Here is a 25,996-nt window from a genome sequence, read left to right on the forward strand (position 1 = left end):
AGTATTTTAAATGACCAGAATCACTTTCAAATGTCTTTCCCAATTTATTTTTAAAATGCGTCACTTAATGTTTAAGTAATTTTTTTAAATAAAAAATATTAATTCTCAGAAGTTTATTTCAACTAATTACTGTGGTGTATATTGGTTTTCATATGTATAATTGCTTAAGCGAAAAGGCAGGCAAAATGTTTAATCAGTGTTTAATCTAATTATGAACACCATGAGCACAAGATCTCGGTCAAGTTCAAACCAACAATACCTTTGATATTTTACTGTATATAATATTGCAATTATTCATATAAATTTATATAAAAAAATAAATATACAGTGTAGGAAATGATTAAATTACTTATTACTGCATTGTTTAATCAGATTCTAAAAATTAAACATAGAAATATATATAATTTTTTAATACTACTTAGATTGCATTTAGTAATTGTTTATTATATATCAAAAATCTGCATAAAACAAATCAAACAAAAAATAGTTAATATTATAAATATTAAATATATTAATAATATTTGAATAATAATGTAGTAATAATGTATTGTACATTTTTTTCTTTTAGTTTTTTTTTTACCTTTAATTTGGATAGGACAGTGGAGGTTACAGACAGAAAAGTATTTGGAGCAGAGAGAGGGAAAGGGTCGGCAAAGGACTTTAAGTTGGGAATCAAACTCGAATCGCTGTGAGCACCATGATGCCATATTTTACTTTTTAATTTTATTTGTTTTTGTTAAGTGCTTTTGTCATTTCCCCCCCAAAATATATTTATTGGGTTTTGTTTTAACTACAGAACAAAAAGCATAAAAAATTAAATAAATAAAATGAATAAAGACAAAAAAGTGAATAGACAATAAATAAATATGTAAATAAATTATATAAATTCTAACAATAACAGTAATATTCATTCATTCATTTTCTTCTCGGCTTAGTCCCCCCACGAATCTGGGGTCACCACAGCGGAATGAACTGCCAACTTATCTAGCAGATGTTTCACACCCTTCCAGCTGCAACACAAATGGGAAACATCCATACACACTCATTCACTACGGACAATTTAGCCTACACAAATTCACCTGTACCGCAAGTCTTTGGAATGTGGGGGAAACTGGAGCACCCGAAGGAAACCCATGTGAACACAGAGAGAACATGTAAACTCCACAGAGAAAAGCCAACTGACTCAGCTGAGGCTCAAACCAGCGACCTTATTGCTGTGAGGCAACAGCACTACCTACTGCATCACTGCGTTGTCATAATAACAGTAATAATAACACAATAAAAACTAATGTAATTTATGATCATAAAAAATAACATAATAAAAAAATTATAATAACAATCTTCAGTGCATTTTTGTATCTTGTATTTCACAGCTTTCCAGTGTTACCTGTTAAACAAACGTGTTAATTGTTGTTGAAATGTAGGACATCTGAACAACACAAAAAGACACCAACAAGGGTTTAAAAGCTCAAACATCAAAAATGCCTGATCCACTTGTTTCAAAAAAGTGTTGAAAGGGGATCCATATTTTATAAAAATCTTGTAATTTTCCTTCAATAGTGTATGTCAGCTTCTCCAGAGAGGGATTGCTAGTCATTTCTTTAATTCACTGGACACAGGATGGCCTTTGAGTTTTTTTCCAATTAAAAGCAATAACACGCTTCGCTTAGAGCAAATTAAAATGGACAAGTTGCGTTTGCTTGTGTTCAGATCCAGGTTTAGTGTATATGAAATAAACATAATTTGGGAACTAAATGTACATTTTCTTCAAATAATTTTCCAATCATGATAAGAATCTCTTTCCAAAATTTTCGGATCTCATTACACTCTTATACACATTGATAAAGGGTGCCCACAACTTCATTGCATTTTGTACAATTTTAGTTTTGATTATTCACTTTATTTTAAAATAGTTTGTAATTGTCTTTTAAAAGGGCAGCATGGTGGTGCAGTAGGTAGCACAATCACCTCACTGCAAGAAGGTCGCTGGTTCAAGTCGTGGTCAGTTGGCATTTCTGTGTGGAGTTTGCATGTTCTCCCTGTGTTCGCGTGGTTTTGCTCCAGATGCTCCAGTTTCCAATAGTATCTGGATGCAGCCTTTATGATGCAAGCTGAGATTGCATCACTCAGTGATGCAATGTCAGACACAATGCACTCAATGGAGTGACATCACTGTGACAGGTATTGGGTGAGCGCATTAAAAAGCATTGGATGCATCTCAGATTGCACTGTACCAGGTCTGCATCCAGACCCAGTTACCCCCACAAGTCCAAAGACATATGATATAGGTGAATTGGGTAAGCTAAATTGTAGTGTATGTGTGTGAATGAGTGTGTATGGGTGTTTCCCAGTAATGGGTTGCAGTTGGAAGGGCATCCGCTGTGTAAAACATGTGCTGGATTAGTTGGCGGTTCGTTCCGCTGTGGCAACCCCAGATTAATAAAGGGATTAAGCCGAAAAGAAAATGAATGGACGAATGTCTTTCAAAAATGGTTTAACTTTACCTTATTTTAGTTATCTGCCAAAGCAAAACCAAATTTTTATTTTATTTTTTATAAAAAATATTTGTATTCTCGTTTTATTAATAAATAGTAATAATAATAATAATAATAATAATAATAATAGTCAGTGCCAGCTTTATATGTCCCTGGACCTATTCTGAAATGAGTTACCTGACTGCTGACCACCACCACCACCAAAATTATATTATAATTATATTATAAAAATTATATATATATATATATATATATATATATATATATATATATATATATATATATATATATATATATATATATATATATATATATATATATATATAATATTAATACTGTAGTATTCCATTGACCATGCCCCTACATCTGTAGTTGTTTATGGCAGCCAGCAGGGGTCACCGTTTCTTCTAACTGAACAATAAGCAGCATGAGGCCAACCTACCGCCTTTATCACTATATATTTACAACAGTGCTCGCCCGCTCACGTTCAGCTGCGCCCATCTAGAGGATACAGCGAACAGAAACAGTCCCGTTCCCTGACAAAAACTGGATATCTCACAACGGTGAGTCCAGCTGACTTTTATGTATTCATCTATGTATATTTCAATTCCTTAAACAACATAACATACAGTTATTTTCAGGAGGTAGAATCTCATGTCAGGGATGTGAGCATGGGATCAACAGCAGTCCGCTGCTGGATATAGAGGCGAAGAAAGGACCCTTATCAGCCACTTTACACATGCTAACCGACCTGCTAACTGTAGCCGGACAATATCTACATTCACTCCTCGTACGGGTTTACGGCTTTGGTAGCTTCATGCAGAAATACGCGTACTCTGGTGGTCTGTGTTGAAGAGTTTTAGTCGGTGTCCAGCTAATTTAAGGGCTTAGCGGCTGTTCTTGAGCATTAGCGTTTGGCTTTGCTGCTTCAAATGACTGACGAGTCTCTGTCGCTGCTCCGGTTGACTGACCGGGCAAATTTATATAATGTTTCTTGTTCTCACGTGTTTCCCTTTCATGTATCTCTCGTCTGGCTTTTTATCTGTCTGGCCTTTAATGCGTCAATGTTACATTGGAGCAAACCGCAGCTTTAGTGCCTACATTATAACAGAATGCTTTAATATATTGTAGCGTTATACATGTGAAAGAAAGAGGACAGTGCACACTTTACTTCAATGTCAGTGGTCAAGTGCATATGGAGTCTGCTGATCTGTTATCAATGGTAATGGAACAAATGATTTAGCTACTTACAGAAATTGATAAGCAAAAGTCCAGAGACTGTCAGACTAAAAATGTAATTTTTGAGTAATTTTCTTTACAATATTCCAACATTTCTGTTATTTTATTTATGTTTTTTATGAACATCAAAAATATTGTCCTCACAGTATATCGTTTTAGCATTTATATCGCAATGTGTGTGTCCACAATAGTCACATCGCAGGATATGCAATGGTGATTTGGGATTAGAGTTGATCACCACAACATTTGAGATTTGCATTGCAAAGTATAAACATAACAGAGTTAAAGTTTTTCATTTGCAAGGCATTTCAAGAGTGTTTAAAATATTCACACACACACACACACAAAATTACATTTGTAACTTTAATGAGAAAATATTTAACTGAATTAATACAGTGAAGTCTATACAGTGTGATTTTACATTTCATTATTCAACTTCAGTACATGAATACTGTTTGACTCTTCAGAAAATCAATCAATCAATCAATCAATCAATCAATCAATCAATCAATCAATCAATCAATCAATCAATCAGTCAATCATCGCTTATTTAACTCTTTTTGTTGTTCTATTGTATTTATTTTTCACTTGCAATTTGTTAATTTTTTTACATGATTTACAACCTTGAAAAATCTCACCAATCAATCCTAATGAATGATTTCTTTATTTTCGGGTGAAATGATATTCATATCGCAGGATATACTGCAGAAAAACAAAATTTAATAATGTCAGATTTTTCCAATATTGTGCAACCCTAGTTGTAATAGTTACAAATATAGCCAAGGAGTTGGTGTAAATGTTAGCGTTTAAAAGTATAGTGACCAGAAATATCCCTATTAGTAAAAAAAAAGTCATTTTAGTTGTTACATTACATAAGAGTTCTAGACAAAACTAACCAAAAATATGAATCGTACATTTCGTTTTAACAATTCACAAGAATAATAACATCTCTTGAGCTCCAAAACAATGTATTAAAATTATGTTTGAATCATTTTTATGTTGCTGTCTCTGAAATAAATATCTTACATAATTTATAAACAGTTTAAAATTTATGTAAATTAAAACCGGGGCTGCACGGTGGCGCAGTGGGTAGCACGTTCACCTCACAGCAAGAAGATCGCTGGTTCGAGCCTCGGCTTGGTCAGTTGGCATTTCTGAGTGCAGTTTGCATGTTCTCCTTGTATGTGTGGGTTTCCTGCAGGTGCTTCGGTTTCCCCCACAAGTCCAAAGACATGTGGTATAGGTGAATTGGGTAGGCTAAATTGTCCGTAGTTTATGTGTGAATGAGTGTGTAGGGATGTTTCCCAGTGATGAGTTGCAGCTGGAAAGGCATCTGCTGCGAAAAACATATGCTGGATAAGCTGTCGGTTCATTCCGCTGTGGCATCACCTGATTAATAAAGGGACTAAGCCGAAAAGAAAATGAATGAATGAAAGAATGAATGAATGACGTAAATGAAAACCATAATCTTTAACTTTTGTAGTTTGTGCCAGTTGAGCTTGTTAAAAAAAAAATATATATATATATTTTGTGCTATTAAAAAGACATTCAAATGAATATAAGAATAACTCATTTGGCTTAAAATTGAGCCAACTGATGTCTTCAGTGATTTAAAATGACATTCTATTTAGGCATGGGCCGGTATAAATTTCAGACGGTATGATAACCTTGGATAAAAATACCACGATATCATGGTATTATGATTACTGCTCTGAAATAAGTTCTTTTTAAATGTATGAGTAAAAAAACTACTTTTTTACCCCATTGAACACAATATATTTTATTTTAGGAAACATTTATAATATTTAAAAAAAGTAAACATGTCGGGCTAAATAATTAAAATAAATCATTGACTTCTCTTAATTGGTTTCAAGAAAACAGATTTATTTTCAACACATAAAAAAAAAAAAATTAAAGAAATTTACATAAACCTTTGGAACGGTATAACAGAAAATATTTGCTGTTTTAAAACCTTGACTTTTCCAAACCACGGTGAACCTTGAAACTGGTTATCGCCCCATGCCTAATCATATTATTATTATTATTATTATTATTATCATTTGCCCTTATATTTATTGTGCTAATGCCTTTTAAAAAGTAATATTAATTATCATATGAAATGCTAGTCCCTTGATTTATATTAGTTTGGGTTAACTAGTATTTTTGCTGGCTTCTGTATTGTAATGTCAAATAAAAAATTATAATTAGTAGTAGAACTAGTATAGTAGCTAGGTAGTAATAGGTAGTATCATGTTACGTTAAGCCTGCGTCATGCCTTTTATGGGGAGGAATTGCCTGAATTGCCTTCCTGTATTATGGGGAAGAATTTGGCCCCTTGTTAATGGAACTTGTTTGGATGATGAAGTCTCCCGCTGGTGGGAAAATAGGAATGTTCGAGGCCCGTGGCATTCATTGCACCCCCTTAATGTCTTAAACTTCTTTCAAATCCTTATAGTGAAATAATAATAGCACAGTGTCTTCATTACAGTAAGAACGGTACATTTTGCTGCTGTTCTGATCCATATTATCAAACCATTGCTGCAGGAGGTTCTTTCTTGTTTGAGGGCCACTCTGTGATTTCAGTTACATAATACAGCTTTACCTTTACACAAAGCACTTGCGTGTTTCAGTGCAGTGTTCAATTGCAGTTCAGTTCTTCATAGTGCAAAGAAAAATGAAATAGTGCTACAATTGTTGATGGTGTGATATTTTTTTCCCTCTCCAGGGAGCCATTAATAATCCATTCTGGACGTACAGAAACCCCTCCGTCTCTGTATGGAAAAATCTCTAACTTGTGAAAACATTGGAGCTTCTCTAGTGGAACGTAGACTACTTCTGGGGACAGTATGTTCAACTTGATGAAAAAAGACAAGGAGAAGGATGGAGTTAGGAAGGAGAAAAAGGACAAGAGGGACCGGAGGGAACGGATGTCTGCAGCTGAGCTCCGAAGCCTTGATGAGATGAGTATGAGACGGGGCTTCTTCAACCTCAACCGGAGCTCCAAGCGGGACTCCCGGAACAAGTTGGAGATCTCAAACCCGATACCTATTAAAGTTGCCAGCAGCACTGAGCTCAACCTGACTGACATAGAGTCGGATGGTCTCAGCAACCGAAGCAGCATGGTTTTGGATGCAGACCAGCTCAGCGCAGCCAGTTCCAGCGATGATCTGAAGGGTGATTACAGCCAAGATGGCCACAGGAGCTCTGTTAAGGAGAGGGCAGCGAGGTTTGGCTCTCTTGCCATGCAGAACTCGCAAATGGGTTCCATCATGAAGCGCTTCTCTTTTTCTCAGAGGAATAAAGATGAAAGTCAGTCTGAAGGTTCAACCCCTTCTGGACAGAACTCGGCTGCCCCGTCTCCTCAGGTGGAATCCAAGATCTTTGATCCCCAGCGTAAGCCAAGTCTTCAGCTTCAGCTTCAGCAGCAGCCGCAGCAGCCTCCTCCTAGGAAAAAGTTGCAGATTCCTGAGATTGTGGATAAGACCTTTCCTGCAGATCTCCGCTTGCCTGCTGTCGTGCCACCGCAGACGCCTGAAGTTCGGGAGTTGGTTCTCCAAAGGCGGAACACTGGAGATTTCGGATTCTCTCTGCGGCGCACCACAATGTTGGACCGCGGCACAGATGGAGCAGTGTATCGACGTGTGGTCCACTTTGCGGAGCCAGGTGCTGGCACCAAAGATTTGGCTCTTGGTTTGGTTCCCGGAGATAGGTTGGTGGAGATCAATGGGCGAAATGTGGAGAACAAGAACAGGGATGAGATTGTGGAGATGATTCGGCAGTCAGGCGACACAGTTCGCCTTAAAGTTCAGCCTATCCTGGAGTTAAGCGAGCTGAGCCGATGCTGGCTGAGAAACACTGAAGGGCTGCGGCGGGAAGCATTTGACGTAAGTCCATACTTTCTCTTTTCTTTTCTCGTTCATGATCACAGGCTTTCCAGGCAACTCCCCACAAGCCTGCCCAGCTCTTACACATGTGGAGCCAACTGGCTCTTTTCGCGAGTACAAGCACATCATTTAAGATGAACATGCTCTTGTGCAACAGGAAGCAGACTCCTTTCTAGGACGAACATCTGTCACAATGTGTCTAACAGAATTTTTTTCCCCCTCCAGCTTTCCACAAGTGATGACTTTAATGACAGGCTGTGAAATGGTTTTGTTTGTGTTTTTCTTCAGGTTGTTGTGCAAGAGTTGGGCAGCGAATTCAGACATTTTGCCTATAGAAACTTCACATGCAATATCACAGTGTTGGTATGCTATAAATTGCACTTGCTGTCGGTACTAAGAGAAAGACATTGTCCAGGCACACTTACTTGTGTGAAAGGAGTGTGATGAATGAGTGATGAATCTCTTCAAATCAAAATCTCTTTAGTGTTTCCTTGACAGAGTGAAACCATTGAAACTTATCTGTCATGTTATGCACTGCTTCCTTGTTGGTTGATAGATAAGAATGGCACTCATTAAATGGGTGGAGGTTGCGTCCTTATTATTCAGCATGTGTGCCACTACTGGGCTGGATCCAATGTAGTGTGCTGTCCTGCCAAGTTGCACATGTTGATTCTGGGACGACTGCAAAGCTTCCTCCTACAATAACTGCTGAGGGCATTATGTAAGACTCCTTGATAGCAGCTCATTGCATTCCTAGGATTCAGCAGCAATGTTTATTTGCTTGGTAAACACTTTTAAGTAACGTGGTTAGGAGACCTTCTGAAGTTGATTGATGACACCTCTGTGAAACTTGAGTGCATAGAAGAGAGGGGTGACACAAGTAAGATTCGAAACCATGGCCTTAATCAAAGTTCATTTGAATTATGTAAGAGAAATTGTTGGTGGTTTTCTTTCCAACTGCTATTTCTTTGGGTTAAAGCAGAATTTTATCAATTGGAAGTTCATGATCATTTGGACGGCTCTTTAGAAAACTCCTGAGGGTTATTTGAGCTAGAAATGCTAACCTCTAAACTAAACTCATTAAAGTATTTGCACTTAAATTATTATTTAAATAATTATTAATTAAATGTGAAATGAGGTTAGGGGTAATGTATTGGGGTATGTACTTGTGCTACATAAACGAATATAAATTTCTCATTTTGATAAACCATTATCAATTCTTAAATCCTAAAAATCTATACTTTTATTCAGCGGTGTTTTAAGTTCATGAATTACCAAAACTTTGTAGCCTCAACTGTAATAATTCACATGGAGCTTTGGGCTTTGTTTGATATTAAAGAACATCTCATCTCTCGAAATATCGCTCAATTACAAAATGTAATTCAGTATTTAATGTTTATTTGATTTAATTTTGTTATAATTTTATAACGGACGGCCACTATTAAAAGTTTAATTTATAAATAAAAGAATTATGTAATTAACATATTATACCGTTATTGTTCTAAATTTTTGGGTCATTTAAATGTAAATAGCATATCTAGTTAAAATTATTTTAATAGGTAATCTTCATAGTTTAAGCATTTTATTCCTTTGTAAATTTGTTCTTGTTCTGTACTTGCTGCATACCCCAGCATGGCCCTATACAATTGAATTAAATCCAATCCTGTATATAATATAAATGATATTAGTCATTTTGTCACATGAAACTTGTTAAACCTGTTTTAAAGTAAGCGGATCGGCTATTTGCACACATAACGGATTTCCGTCTACTGTACATATCGCTACATTCACACTTTAGCACCAAATGCTGTTAACACAGAGTAATGTATTTAATGCTTTTCGTTTCCACATTTGTCTAATTTTATAACATTTCTGTCTACACCACTGATTTGGCATGTTGCTGTCATTGAAAACAGTATAGAATCTGACAAGAAGTGAAGTGCCATAGAGAGCGGGATGAGACCAGGACTCAAACACGGGTTACCTGAAGTACAACTGAGCTACATGTTTGAGCACAGCCTACAAGGCTCTGAATTTTAAAGGTTTATTTTTGACATTTTTTTCTTGACAGTAACAACTAAGGTACAAGTGATTACATCATCTTCCTTAGAACTTTGTAACTGGTTTTAATGCCATCACACTAATGTCAGTAAACTACTTTGACATATATACATATACAGTTGAAGTCAGAATTATTAGCCTTCCTTTGAATTTTCTTTTCTCTTTTTTTTTTTTTTTTAATATTTTCCAAATGATGTTTAATAGAGCAAGGACATTTTCACAGTATGTCTGATAATATTTTTTTTTCTTCTGGAGAAAGTCTTATTTGTTTTATTTCTGCTACAATAAAAGCAGTTTTTAATTTTTTAAAAAACATTTAAGGTCAAAATTATTTGCCCCTTTAAGCTGTATATATATTTTTGATAGTCTACATCAAACCATCAATACACAATAACTTGCCTAATTACCCTTACGTGCCTAGTTAACCTAATTAACCTAGTTAAGCCTTTAAATGTTACTTTAAGCTGTGTAGAAGTGTCTTAAAAATATCTAGTCAAATATTATTTACTGTCATCATGGCCAAGATAAAATAAATCAGTTATTAGAAATGAGTTATTAAAACTATTATGTTTAGAGATGTGTTAAAAAATCTCTCTGTTAAACAGAAATTGGGGAAAAATTAACAGGGGGGCTTATAATTTAGGGGGTGTAATAATTCTGACTTGAACTGTATATACATGCTCAAAGTGCTATTCTAATTAAAAAGTACATTATTAAATCAATTCACATCTAAATAGAACCATTCGGTTGTGTTTGCAAAAAAGAAATCAGTATATTAATGCTTTAGATAAGAAACATCTCCGGCTTAGAAAATTACTTTTACAATGTGTTAACCACAACAGCAAGATTGGAATGAACTGTATTAAATGAGTCCTAAGTGTTTTTGTACGTGTTTGAACAGACCCTGGTCTTTTTGTAGTCCGTCATGGCCTACAGCAGGTGAAGAACAGCTGTAATCCTGCAGGCTGAAAGGACCTACAGGTGCCTGACAGCCCTAAAAGACAAAGCACCTTTTTCATCATCAACTTCATTACTACATATAAATGATCTGTGTAGCCTAAGGAAAGTTGCGCTCAAGATGACAGTTTGTGTCCATTATAAATCTTAACCCGAGCACTAACTTCAGGCTAATGGAACTATAGTGCTGTAATGGGCTTAGAAAAATAAAGTGATCATCAGCGGTGTCTGTTTATGCGACCACATGTTTGCAAAGAGCTTCCTAATGGGTTTTTCCTATATGCAATAGTTTTACCTTCCATTCTTAGGTCAGATTTGTTGTGAATTAAGCACTTCCAGGAAACCCAAGATTTGTTTAGCTTAAAGTTTTGAGCGAACTCATCCGTTTGGTAACAGACCATCTCGTAACAATTACAACCGGCCGGCTCATCATGTGTTTTCTGCAAATTGGCCATTGGCGAGCACCTCCATCTCATACCAGAGTGGGTCTGCTGTGCTATTTTGGGTTTTACCAACAAACAAGAGGGACTTTGCTTTGCTGCATAGTTCTTAGTCAGCCTCCCGCTGCACTCATTATGGTTGATTACATGGCCTCAGGTCAGTGGGAGTGTTCAGTGTGGGTCTCCCTGACTCTCGCCCCACAGTCTATCGCTGTCTCTCGGACAACCATCATAATCTGTTCTGTCTTTTGGCAAGCCATAATACTACAGGCATTGTCTGGATCATCTAATATGTCCTCTGAGAGCATTCATTTTGAAGTGCTTTTGTTGCGGAGCCGTTTTAAAATAAGGATGGACAGGATGTACTCTAGTACGTGGAACTAATAGCAGTGATTGTTTATAATGACTAAAATATATCAGCCTATGAGATCATTATTATTTGTGGCTATTCTGGCTAACAAAACAGTTCCATTGAAATGAAGTTTCTGTTTACGTCACTTCTGAATTCTACTGATGCTTGTCATTGTTTAAGTACGGTGTTTGTGTTATTTATTTCTGTTTTTTACTTTGAGTAGATGTAGAATGAAGCTTTATGGACTCTTTTTACATTTCAGGGTTTCTCAGCAGCTGAAGTCGTCATAGTTGGGTAAACTTAGAGCGCAGTGAATGGGAGAGTAGAACAAACATTTTTATACAATCCTATTTGCTGAAATAATAAAGCAAAAACTCAACTACACTATAAAAATATCTGTTAATTAACAGTTTCCATATTTTGTGTGTTCCGTCTGTTTACAATTGTGAATTTCCAAATGGACCCTTTTCACTTTTCCTTGTTTCTCACTAGCGGAAGTCGTCATACTTGGGAAAACTTAGAGCGCAGTGAATAGGAGATTACAACAACTTTTTTTTACAGTCTTATTTGCTTTAATAATAAAAGGAAAACTCCAAGATGATGTTATAATGACTTTCAAAAAAAAATTGTGTGAGACTGATAACACAAGCCAGAGGAGAGAATAATGTAAAATTTCCTGTCCTCCCCCATAGTCGCAACATTAGAAACGCCTTGCACAATAACTCACGATAATTCATTTTTTGTCATTTGAAGCAAAGATGATTTAATACATACATAAATGCATATGTGCTCATACATTTAAAAAAATCTAAATATAAAAAATTTTCAAGGATTAAAGATGCTTATGACTGTTAAACGTGTCATGACGGGCTTGTAAAAAAGGACCTTGATCTCTACTCTGTCAACTTTTGATGTTAAAAATTCAACTCTACAGTTGAACAAAGTGACTTTTATTGAGATTTTAGTAGCTTGAAATAACATAATGTACTATAAGAAATAATATATAAATAAATGAGTCCGTAAAAGAAATGTATAATGGCAGCTTATGACGAGGTTTAAAATAAAGCAGCATAAAATAAAACGCCAACCCAGACATTAAATGACTTTAAACTATTAAAATGTTCATAAAAGGGACTTCTTCCATCAAAGTTTAAAGTTGTCAGAAGAAAGATTGAGGTCTTATAATGTGATTCCAAAGCATAAATAATAAAAAAAATAAAAACATGAATCACAAAATACTGTTACTTTTCAGATATTTTTTACAGTAGTGGGGCATAGGTCTCAGCACAGTTTTGCTCCAACATCAATCAAACACAGCTTATCCAACAAATCAATGTGTTCATGACTACTATAGACTATTAAGCAGGTGTGAGTTGGAAGTGGTTGGACCTAAACTATGCAGAGCTGCGGCCCTCCAGTAATTAAGTTTCAGACCATTGCTGGGTGTTATCAAGACTTTCAGAAAAAGGAAAAAAATAATGTGAGACTGATAAGGGTAACCAGAAGAGGGAACAACGTCACATTTACTTGTTCATAGACGCTGCATTTGAAACACCTCCCATAAGCAGTAATTCGTGTTTTTTTGTGTAATTTGATGCAACGATGATGATATAAATACATATAAATATACATACGTTTAAAAAAAATCTAAATGTTAAAAACTTTAAAGGATTTAAGATGCTAATGATTGTTAAACGCATCATAACAGTCTTGTGAAAAGGGTCCATTGTGATTGGACCAAGCGAATACAATTACATTTTAAAATCAGCTGCTTCATAGTTCTTAATAAATAAATATTCATGCATACTATTATTTAAAATGTCCTGATTAATTCAGACCAGCCAGCTTTTGGAAGGAAGCTGTTTTTCAGGCTGTTAGTCCTTGTTTTAAGACCCCCATCAAGTCTCCCTGAGGGCAATAGTTCAAAGTGTAAGTGGCTAGGATGGAGCAGTCTGTGGAGATTTGAAGTGTTCTGGAGAGGTATATTGTGTTTGCAATCTCTTTCAAAAGAGGAAAAGAACAGCCAAAGATTGTTTGTGCTGTGTTCATTATTCTCTGGATTGCCTTTACTTAGTACACAAGGAAGCTCTCAGTATATGAACGTTTGAAGGTGGATAGCAGCTTCTCACTCAGACTACTCTTTTTCATGAGGGTCAGGAAGTGCATGATCTGCTGGGCCTTCTTTACAGCAGTCTTCGTGTGGACTGATCAGGTGAAGTTGTTGGAAATGTGAGTTTCCAGAAATTTGAAACTGTGAACTCTTTCCACACAGTGTCCGCTGATGTATAGTGGCAGGAGCTCCACTTTCATTTTCACATTCAATGCTGAAGTCTAAAAACGGTTATTTGACTGTGTGATAACTGGAGTACTGCACTGATTTGTGGGCCTCACACAGCAGCGGGAGCCATTCACCGCCCCTTTGTCTTGGAAAACAAACAGCTAAAGCTTCATCATCAATTCAAATAAAGATGACCGTGAAACAATCATGTCCTGTGCAAACAAAAGTCAAGTGAAGGGAGTTCACCACAGGCAGCAACCATATGTTATGTCAGGCAGAAAGTCATTGAGAACTTCTTAATGGACTTTTTACTTTCTATGACTTATGGTTTGTTGTTGAAATTTGGCCTTTTCACATTTTTTTAGGACATAGTTTACAGACCTATGTAGTACTTTCCTTATGTAGTAAGGAAACTTCTAGATTTTTCTTACTACAATTCTCCTAGACTTTGTTTCTAGGAGAAATGTAAATTCTGAATGATTTTTTTTTATTGATAGCCATCTACTTCAAGAGTGATTTTGCCAATTTATAGAGCTATTCTTTTTTTCTTGGCTTGGTAATTCAATCCCTAATAACATACACGCTATTTTAATTGGTGAAAATATTTTTGACGTTCTTTTGTAATCGAGTTTGCTGAAGAATGCAAATAGGAACTTCCCCTTCATTGCAAGAATGTCTTTGGAGTTCCCGAAGAATGCCATGTTATTCCTGCTGTTCCCAATTCCTTAGAAGAGAACGCAGCGAACATGCAGGAAGTCCTCTATTCTTCTAGGCATTGAGGAGTGTAGTCAGGATGTCCTGAGATGGCTGTGAGGAAGCCAGAGTAGAGACAGCACAAACCCTGCTGAAACAAACAGGTACAAATAGGCTATTTTCAGCACTCAAGCTGCTCTCTGTCTAGTCGAATTGTCTATTTTGACACAAATCTAGGCCTGGAATCACATTTTTCTGGTTATTGAGCAGTGGACATTTAAGTCCATCATACAGGGTGTAGTCTGTGGACTTCCTAAGGAGCAAGACATTTTTAGGGTTGTCCCAAAGTATCTTCAACAACATTTTTTTTTATTGCAGTTTTGTTTAATTAAATCAAAATCCAATTGTCTTTCTTTTGCTTAAAAAAAATCAGTGGCAATCCTGCAATGAGGCAAATTTGTTAAAATACTCAGTGAGTATGTTTACATGGACACCAATAATGGAATTTTTATACCATTAAGACAATACTCTGATTAAGATTTTACCATTTAAACAGATTTTTGGTTACCTTAATCCGACTAAAGTTATAATCGAACTAAAACGAAATCGAATTTACCAAATTATGTGCTATAACATGTAAAATGGCATCATGAAAAAAACATTCATTAAAGCAACTTATGTAATCAATCATATTATTGCCTTATTCAATTGACTTTAAGAAGTGAATAAACAATTTGCTTTTAAAGCGATTAGTTGACTTTGCATAAAACAGTGAGGAATCCTGTTTCCTTAGAAATAAATAAATAAACTATCTATAATTATTGTACTTGTGCTTTTCATAAAATTAAGTCAACTTTTTTCAAGTTAAGTCAACTAAGTCACTTTTTTAGGCAACTGGTTTAAAAAATATTTGGTAAAACTACTTAAAAAAAATAATTTTTCCAAATAAAAATAAAGAACTGTGTTTCGGTTTTTAATTATGTTCAATCAACCTAAATTTTTAAAAAACAATTAACTTGATTTGATTTTGTTCTGATATTGTAAATCAATTGTGTGGAACCCTGCTTTTTTGATTGATTGATTGATTTATTTTTTACTGTGCTCCCTTTAAGAAATGTAACTAATTGCTTTATACATTGTATTTTGTTACAGTGGATTGTTGTTTTTTTGTCAATTTCTATTTATTTTATATAACCTATTTTAAGCATTATAATTTAACACTAATAGTTGTTTTTAGATAACTGAACTAAATTTAATCAGTTTATTTTTGACTTTTTTCAGTTACTGAATATTTTAGCTAACAGTAACTTACATTAGTTTACAACATGATTTAAGTCTAAAAAATAAATAGTTTTGTAATCTTTTCAGTGTAAAATGATGCACAATTTTACAAATTAGCTGCCATAACAGTGGAGCAACTAAAACATATTATTACATTAAAAGCCTACTGACTCAAATAATAATTTAACAAAATAAATCAACTTTTAAAATGAATTTATATGCTATTTATATGGGGCAGCACGGTGGCTCAATGGTTAGCACTGTCGCCTCTTAGCAAGAAGGTCGATTTTGTGTGTGTGTGTGTGTGTGTGTGTGTGTGTGTGTGTGTGTGTGTGTGTGAATGTCAGAGTGTATGGGTGTTTCCCAATATGGGTTGTGGGTGGAAGGGGATCTGCTGCGTAAAACATATGCTTGAATAGTTGGCAGTTCATTCCGTTTTGGCAGCCCCTGATAAATAAGTGACTAAGCCAAAGGAATATGCATGAATAAATATGCTAATTCAGCTTTAATCCTTTAAAATTAGCTCTATTTACATCTAATTGTAAGTTTCCCTTTTTCCGTTTTGTTTTCTTAGCATTTTTGAAGTACAGTAGTTAAGTCTGCCGTTAGTGCAGGTATTTCAGCATCTTCAGCACTAAAGGTTGCTTGCTGACTCTGCTGCATTGAAGTGACTGTGCAGGAATCGTCATGGGTGGCAGTTCATTACGTCTGACTGACCTCCAGCAAGGTTGCACTCCACCATGTCAGCCGAAGAGTTACAGCTGTGCACCAGATGCCCACAGATACACACACACACACACACACACACACACACACACACACACACACACACACACACACACACACACACACACACACACACACACACACACACACACAAACTGATGCAAACATTCTGACACCCACCCTCAACGTGCCATCATGCTGTTTTACGGGCAATGTGAAAGCATGACTTTGCAGTTAACAAACCTCAGAGGTCCATCATTACCAGTACACCGTGGAGGCTGCAACAAAACCACAGCTATGCTTTCATTAACGTACCAGTCTCTCAAAAGAGTCTTTCCCACATACGCACTTCTGACAATGTTCAAATACGTTGTAATTTGCTAATCACAGTATGTCTCATCACAATTAATAAGCAATCCTAAATGTCAGTTTTGCTGTCTGCTTTTGTAATCATCGGCTGCAGTGTGTGGCATGTCGTGATTGTACTGTAGTTTTCATCACTCAAAACACAGGGCCATACTGGCTCCATCCCTGCCGCAGGACTGGCCCACAGCACCCCGGGGACATTCTGCACCACACTGCTGTACTTCCCTTCTTCTCCACTTAACGTGAAGACTTAAGTGGAAAAGATGTCAGTGAATGATTGTTTTCTATCCAAAACTCTGTTCCACTGTTTGTGGAATAATTGTGGCCTTTTTTAGCTTGATGCGTTTCATTGTGCTAACTGACCACAATGCAGTTTAACCAGTCTTTAATCTGTTGTCGACTCCATTCCAAACTGTTCTGGGATTAGGGAACAAAATGCTTCTTTTTGAAGTGAGTTTTGAGTTTTACATTCAAATGTGACTTTGAATAGCAGAAAGGGGAATTAGATTTTTACTGAATATACTTAATCGCAACCAATCCCTTTGTATAGTCGGTTGCACACTGGACAAGAATTCAGTCTCGGAAAAGCTACGATGTTGTGTACACTCATGGTAAACAATATTTAGAATTTTAAACATGTTGCAGTGTACGACAGGCTTGTCTGTCTTTCTGTCCTAATAGTGTCTGGCTGCAGACTAGCACATTCAATCTCAAACTCATGCACTCAATAGAGCAAGTGAGGTGACTGTGAGGGGCAGGGTTAAAGACAGGAAAGATGTAGAAACAGAGCTGCACAACCCTGTTCCTGGAGATCTACCTTCCTACAGAGTTCAGCTCCAACCCTGATCAAACACACCTGAACTAATTTATTTGGACCTGAACAGCACTTAATTACAGGCAGGTGTGTTTTATCAGGGTTGGAGCTGAAATCTGCAGGAAGGTAGATCTCCAGGAACAGGGTTGAGCACCCTTGGTGTAGAATATAACTGCACAGTATTGGAAAAATCAGAAATTGTGATATTTTATTTTAATGCCATTATATTTTGCATTATGAATATAATTTCACCAGATGAATTGAATAGCTCTATTTGGAAAGATTTTATTCATTTACATAGATTTGGGATGATCAAGTCTTTTTTTTATGAAATGTGGTTTTATGGTTTTCTGTGGAGTCTAACAGTATTAATGTACAGAAATTGAACAAACAAGCATAAAACAACGTCATCATTATTGTATAAACAAATAAATAATATAATCCTGCAATGTGACTATTGTGCATAAACACATTGCGATATCAATGCTCAAAGGATATATCGTTGAGCCCTAGATGTTAAAAGCCTCTTGTGTCTGAGAGTGCATGTCTGGCATAGGGTGTCAGAGGGGAACTAACAAAATTTTAGTTCATAAAAAGTCTTAAATTCACCGAAATATTGTGTTGTAGGTCTTGAATCATTTAAAACAGTTTTTTTGTGTGTTTCTCTGTCTATCTTTGTGTTTTGTCTGTCAGTCCTTCCATGTTGTTTGGTCCCTCAGTCTTTTAGTTAAGTCTGTCTATAGTTCTTTCTCTTTCTTTCTGTGTGATTTTTGTTTTTTATATGTATATTGTTCTGTTAGACATTTGGCAAGTCTGTCTAATGGCCTACCTGTTGTCCCATCATCAGTTTGTCTAATGCTCTTGAAAATGTCTCTCTTATATTTAATATTGATAGTAAAGATTTTAACTTTAGATAGTAAAAAAATTTATTTTTTCTGCACATAACGAATAGCAGTACAGCCTTGTTTGCTACTTCAAACCAAATTAACTTCGTACTAAATAGGACTGCATTCTCAGTCCAGTTCTGAATAACTCATAACTCTTGCAAACACCTCTGCATCACTAACCTGGTGCTAAAAATAGACATGTCGACAGGAGGGGGATTTGGAGCGTGTGCTTGAATGGAGTCATCTGTTATTAATTAGGTGACTTTGGCTACTTTTTTCCTCTCTATGATTTGCTAACATCCATTTTAACTTGAGAAATTGTTTCGCGGCTGAAGCGTTCCCACTCTCCTCCCTCTCTTTGTTTCTTTTTCTCTCGCTCGCTTTCTCTGCCTGTGGGTTCTGGTACTTCTGTTGCCTTGGCATTGCTTCTGAACAGTCTGTGAGCAATTTTACCAAGCTAGGCTCTTCATATGCAAGTGTATGTAAAATAACAACCACAGAAATCCTAGATGCTGGAAATCTTCAACTCTGCACTCTGGCCCTCAACCAATGATGATAGTTACCACTCCATGGATAATATGACTTTACTCTTTGTGTGTTTTTTTCTTGCATACCCTTTTCACGAGAATCATAGAAATGCGACTGCTTTGAGAGTAGAGACAGTTTAGTGTGTTCATGTATATGTCATGTGTTGTGTTTTTAATGGATGGGCTATGGGGGAAAATCAATGGCTGTAAGTATAACAAGTTCCTATAAGCACTTTAGCCTCACTGTGGATGCACTCAGCATTAAAGGTTCTACTAACGCAATAAGCTATCAGAGGCTGTGCATTTAAGTTTTGTTTTATGCAAAATTCAATGGTCATTGTCTGCAATCTCGTGTGTATGTATATCATTATTTATATTACTTTGAGTATGTCCAATACCATGTCATATTTTAGAGTAGGGATGCAATGATTAACTGATTTCCCTATTAACTGTGCTTTGGAATTAATAAATAAATTATTTATAAATTAATTAATTATTTTTTAATTAATCGTAATGGCGTCTCAACGCTGTGTTTCTGTTGCATGCAACGAAACTGCTGCAACTAAAAAAAATTATGCCAACTGTGCACATAGTATGGCTAATACGCATGCACACTGGATTAACCATGGCTGAGACAGCAGTAGCAGGCTGTTCACATATCGCATCTTTTCCACGCACAGATTCATTATATCCCATATAGGTATGCGCTTTCAAGGCGCACCCAGTTGAAAATATCTCACGCTGTAGCAGCTTTCAGTGCAATTTAAACAAAAGATGTGTTAGACGAATTATTACAAATTATTGAAATGATTATGTATGGATGAACAGATAATAACAAAAGTTCATTTAATAACTTTGCTCATATATTGTAGATTTACATTTATACAAATACTTTTTAAAAAGTATTAATTTTATTTAATAATTCATTGTTCTTTTTTAATTCAATTAATTTTTTTAGTGTACAATTATTACTTATTTTTAAAATCTAAAATTTTTTCTCTTATTGTTAGGTTCAAAGAGAGAAATGGACTATTGTTTGTTAATTTTTATTATTCTGTTGTGCTGTATTATTTAGTTACTAAGCAGCAATAAATAGATATAATCACATTTACATTTCATTTTTATTTGATTTTTGTAAAGTAAGTAGTTTTTTGAAATTAATGAAAGTATAATACTTGTGAAACCATGATTATTCCTCAGACTATAATCCTACAACCAAAATCTATAATAATCATTGCATCCCTATCTTAGAGACTGAACTGGATGTATTTTATATTGATATGGACACACAAACACATTCACTCATGATTGAGACCCATCCTCTGAGTGCAGTGCAGGCTGTGTAGCTCTTGGCTCTTGCTGTGTTGTTTTACTCCACAAGACCATGAGCTCTGTTCAGGAAGCTATCCTGATTTGATTGGCTCTCATTTTATCTCAATCTTTTCAACATTTCTGATCTCTGAAGTTATACAATAGCCTTTTCTGGACCGCTGCAATGTTTTATTGCATCTCTCCAAAACCACACGCTTGAGATATGAGGTATATAAACTAGCAATATTGATTTTACAGCGTTTATTAATGTTAAGTGTAGCATGGTTTAAAAAAATATATCACATTAATAAAGTAACCTAGATTTAAATAACTCTTATTCTGCTTTACCTACAATTTTACCTTTTTTAATGTGCGTGCAACAATGATTTTATTTTTATAGGACAATTTTTTACAACTTTTGTTGGCCAATGTGCTTTCCAACAAACAACAGAAGCTGACAGACAACCAGAAACAGACCAAGAATAATGATTATATCACCTAACAGCCATGAGTCTACGAGAACAAAAAAGTTTAAACCTAGTCTTAACATATGTACATACATCAAGTCAAAATTGAGAAATAAGTTGATTTTTGTGTCATATATATATATATTATCATGCTATATATTATCATATATATATATATATATATATATATATATATATATATATATATATATATATATATATATATATATATATATATATATAAATATATATATATTATCATGGAATAGGATATATTATCATGCTATCGATTTGGTTCAATTCGATATCTAGGTGCATCTGTGCATTGACGATACTTTTCATAAACAATTTGATATTTTACTTAGCAAAACAATAATTCTTGTATTGTAATGTATAAAAATATCTATAGATGCGACGCAGTGGCGCAGTAGGTAGTGCTGTCGCCTCACAGTAAGGAGGTTGCTAGGTCGCTGGTTTGAGCCTCGGCTCAGTTGGTGTTTGTCGAGTTTGCATGTTCTCCCTGCATTCGCGTGGGTTAGATTTATGTACTGTACCTTTTATTTTACCTGCTCAAAGAAAACTCACTTTTTGCATTTATCAAACAAAATACATGCACAGAACAATATACATAAGCTATTGCAAAGCTAAGTGTGTTTTAAGTGGTGTGTGTTTGCTTTCTATTCTGCTCAATTGTGAATTTGCTATCATAATGCAGTGTGTCAGAAAAGGGCGATGTAGTGCTTTGTCACACTTCAGTTAGTTACTCCCCAACAGTAATCCTGTTATAATTTGACTGCTGACCTTTAGGGCAGAGTGCCATGTGTCATAATGCTGGGTGTGCCAGGCAGGAGTGTGATATGAGGGAAGTAATTGAGCGTGTTCAGGAAGCCCTCGCACAGGAACTGGGGGAAAAAAGAGCCAGTCTCTCAATACTTTGCCTGTCACGTCATCTGAGATAAGCTTTAAAGTGATTTAAATGGCATTTATTCTCATGTGAATGAGCTGACGTGTGGCCTTTACAGTAGTCCTTCTGCATTGTTTTATAATGGCTCTCCTCAGTAGCTTGTATTTTTGATTGTGTCTTTTTTTTCTCTGTTAAAGGAACAGTTTACTGAAAAGCAAAATTCCCTTTAAAATGAAAAATTAATTATTTTTGGCCTACAATAAGAATTTCATGCATGACTCCTAACATTTATTTGATTGTTCATTTATTTTCAACTTTTTCTTGTTTTGTTTTGGACAATAGGGTTTGAGGTTGTGTCCTATTTTGTTAAATTAATGTTTATTCAATACTTTAGTTCATCACATTAGTACATTAATGTGTTACTTTTTATTAAAAATATCAATTTACAAACTCAATGTGTTACCATGATGGTGTTTAGTAGTTTTGTGAATGACGCTGCCATGTTGTGGAAAAGCTTTTTGTGATGAGCTTTGCTTCATCATGTGACTTGTCAACACCTGTTTTTGGTTGTCGATAGGTTGGGTATCGTTTGGTTTTTCGATAGCAGTGCTGAAAATGATAACCCACACACTCACTGGTTGTTTACTGTACAAGCACAATGTTCCTGTTTGCATTTCTAATAATTGTTTTAAAAATAAGCTCATTAAAAACCTTTACTCTAAGGCATTACAAATATTTAATGATTTGAGTTATTACAAAACTATATTTAGGCTTAATGCTAAAACGGCTCATGTTTCTATCTCTGTCAATCACTCCGATTCAGTAAAACGGCATCGACTTGAGTGTGGAGTGTTGTCTAATCTTTTAGAGCATGACGGTATGGTAAATCTACTCGGCATGGGCCAGTATAAGTTTCCAATGGTATGATAACCTTGGATAAAAAACCAGGGTATTGTGATTACTGCTTTACAATAAGTTATCTTTTAAAAGTCTAAGTAAACCCCCCATTGAACACAATATATTTTATTTGAAATTCATAATTTTCATGCTAAATAATTATAATAAATCGTTGATTTTTGCTCTCTACATTAGTTTCAAAAACACCAATTTCTTTACAACACATAAAAAAAACTTATATATACCTCAGGAAGGATATAATAAAACATTTTAGAAGTATTAAAACCTTGACTTTTCCAAACCGCAGTAAACCTTGAAACCGGTTATCATCCCATGCCTCACAAAACTACATGCACTCAGCACTGTAATGTATTGTATTTAAAGATGAACTTTAAATTAAAATAGTGACATGATCATTGTATAAGGTATGTGTTTGTAGGTGTTAAGGGATACATTTTTACCTCAGAAAACAGCTGTGGTCTGATGGTGTGCGCAATGTAAACTTTAACTTATTGATCCCAATGACATTACTTTTAAATTGTATGAAATGAAAAAGAACTGCACAGATGCAGATATTATAACAATCTATTGATAAACACATAATTATCCTTTGTTTCTGCTCTGCGCCACTGCAGTCTGTGGATTATAGATCCTGCTAAACACATGGAGGCGCCAAGGAGGTGATTGCGTACAATTTGCTGAATTAATCGCAAAAGTTTTAGGGCACTAAGTGGAAATGTTAGCGATACTATGGTTTTACGAATTTTACAGGGTATCTGCAGAGTCTTGAAAAGTATTCTAGGTTGATAAATCATTTTAGAGGAATTTAAGGCCCTTATAAAATAACATTTAAGATTTTTCAATACTTTTTAAGGAGTTACAAGGTATTTGAATCAGTATACTAAAGTTTGCCTGAATTTAATCTGTGAATACTGGGATGCTGTGTAGTTTATGAAATCGATAACATCCTGCTAGAGTTAAGGTCACACTGCTTCGTTTACTGCAGTAACCAAGGCAACGCCATTATTAATGCTCTTTTAGGTGCCACTTGCTGGATTAGCATTTTTGTTCAGTATATGAATAACAGTTGAGTTTAGGATTAGTTATTTAGTAAACATATTTAAGTTAAATTGTAGCCAATGTTACCGGTTGAAATCTAGTGGTCATGAGGTCTTAAAATGTATAGTAAGACTCTTAAAAAAGCTCTTAAAATGTATTGAATTTCACTCTCTGATTCCTGGACATAGCCCATATACCCCATTACAATTTAAACATGTTTAAATTTTATGTAAAATAAAAATTGACAATGTTTATTTTGCTTGTATTCTTTAGGTGAAAAATGGTGGTGCTTCTCTGTTGATGTCAATTTGACAGCTTCTGCAACAATATTCTTAATCACGCCTCTCTTACTGTTAGTTTGCTATGAGTGAATGATGAGCAAGAAGACATTCTCGCACCCTACTCAATATTCAGTTTCTGTTGGAAGACCATCAACATACTGAAATAGAAGTCTAAGGAACTTCTAGTTTACGCAGATTTTATTATAACTAGCTAGCTGCTTAGCTAAAATTAGACCACTTGCTGCCATCAGAGGATGTGTAGTTGCTGCATTTACATCATACTAAGAATGGTCTCATTTCCCTATGATTTGTACATGCAAGGTTTCTCATTGAGGAATAATGTTTGCGATCATTCTGACTCCCTATGAATGCAGTAAGTTGTGATCATGTTTGTTGATGAATCTGAATCATATATCACCAATATTCATTTCCTAATTCGGATTGGTTTTGGTACCCAACCCTAGTTGTCAGTAAACAAGAGTATAAAGACAATATTAGTACCTAGATGGGTTGGTATATTAACCGTGTATCAGTTCATGAAATCAAATTGTTCTGTAAATTTAAGTTAAATACTTTAAACCGAAAATATTACTGTCAATGTTTTTAAAGGTCTGGCATCCAGAGTTGACATTTAAAGAAAATTACTAATTAAAGCTATGGATTTGTTCAGCTTCGAAATGGTTCTTTTCATCAAACAATGACAGTTCTGTCATTTTGCTCGCTCTCATGTTGTTACAAAACTCCTGTGAATTTCTTTCTGTAGTTTAACATTAAATCGTTCCTTCTGTGTCCTGCAGAAGCTTTAAGCGTTTTATATTCGACATGAGCTTGAGTTCATGATTTGATCTTGGGGGGAGCTGTCCCTTTAAAAGGATTATGACTTGAGCTGCGTTCGTTGCTTGTTTCTGTGACTGGCTTGGAAATGTTTCCTCCTCCCTAAAGTTCCATTCTTGGTATTTTTGGAATTTGCTTTGGAACAAACATGACACTTCCCGACTGGGTCTCTGGAGAAAGCAGGATCAGATGGAGAGAGGTGAAGCCAGAACAACATTTTTCATCTTTACGCTTGAGTCCACTCTATGGGAATGTTCAGCTTCATGCCATTCTGTTCTAACAGTTATGGATTACATAACAAGCTCTTTTTATTTTTGTCAGCATTGACCCTTCCAGCATTGACCCTGTAGATGTAGCGTTACTGTTAGAGCATGTAGGGTGATGAAGTACTTTACATCAATAATAACAGAAATTACATTATCGTGGGATTCTTTGAAGAATCCTCTATAATGTTAGATTTTTCTTGTGTGTTTTAGTTTATGCATGTGAAGTAACGCTCTCAATGTTTATGCCAGCTGGTTTTTCGCTCTCCATGGTCACAATTAGACAGGAAGTCTCCAGAGGAAGGAGATCGAGCAGAAATGGGCAGACAAGACGAGCAGTGCAACCCCAACTTCGGGCTCATTAGAGCTGCGATGCTTCCTGTCAGGATGGACCTTTCATCGATGTCATGAGAAAGTGGTCTCACAGTGGTCTGCTGCAGTCAGACCCCTCCCATACTGTCAGCCCACACTGTAAAACAGGAAGTCCGCAAAAGCAAAATGAAGCATTGAGATTTGTTTGCGCAATAAGAATTTAGCGTTTGGAGATTTAGTGTAGTTATGAATTTGACGACATAGGATGTCACTTCCTGTCACCGATAATTTCCTGTTTCTTTAATAAAGAAAAATTACTAAATGTAATATTTAAATTATCATCTTTTTTAAAGTTTACCCTTTTAGAAATATGTTATAATATATCGCACATACAATTTTTTTTTTTAGATATATCTGCAACATTTTAGCCGAATTTTAGCTGCAACCTCTTAATCTCTGTTGCTGTATTAGAGGTGTCAGTGTCAATATATGGTAATTACTATAGTATATTTTCATATGGGTGCCTGAAAACTAGATAACTAGATCTTTTCCTTTTTTCTAGTTTTTTTTTTTACCTTGAACATTTTTATTAGCATTGATCATCATTATTATTATTTATTTATTTGTTTATAATGTGTGTTTTTTATATTCTGATTCCAATGCCTAAT

At 35.3% G+C, this 25,996-nt stretch overlaps 1 protein-coding gene across 40 annotated transcripts in view; it reads left to right on the forward strand.

Moving 5' to 3' along the window:
- The first annotated feature begins 2,978 nt into the window (after positions 1 to 2,978).
- Positions 2,979 to 25,996, forward strand: part of myo18ab (myosin XVIIIA b) — a 173,054-nt gene continuing 150,036 nt past the window's right edge. For all 40 annotated transcript variants that reach the window (XM_073923711.1, XM_068213726.1, XM_073923733.1 and 37 more), the window contains exons 1-2: positions 2,979 to 3,058; positions 6,460 to 7,618. Coding sequence is in view for 14 of the 40 variants with exons in the window: in XM_068213735.1 (XP_068069836.1) it covers positions 6,581 to 7,618 (1,038 nt within the window). In the remaining 26 variants the exon portion in view is untranslated. The remainder of the gene's footprint in view (positions 3,059 to 6,459; positions 7,619 to 25,996) is intronic.

The sequence above is a fragment of the Danio rerio genome, chromosome 15, assembly GCF_049306965.1.
Source record: "Danio rerio strain Tuebingen ecotype United States chromosome 15, GRCz12tu, whole genome shotgun sequence".
NCBI lineage: Eukaryota > Metazoa > Chordata > Actinopteri > Cypriniformes > Danionidae > Danio > Danio rerio.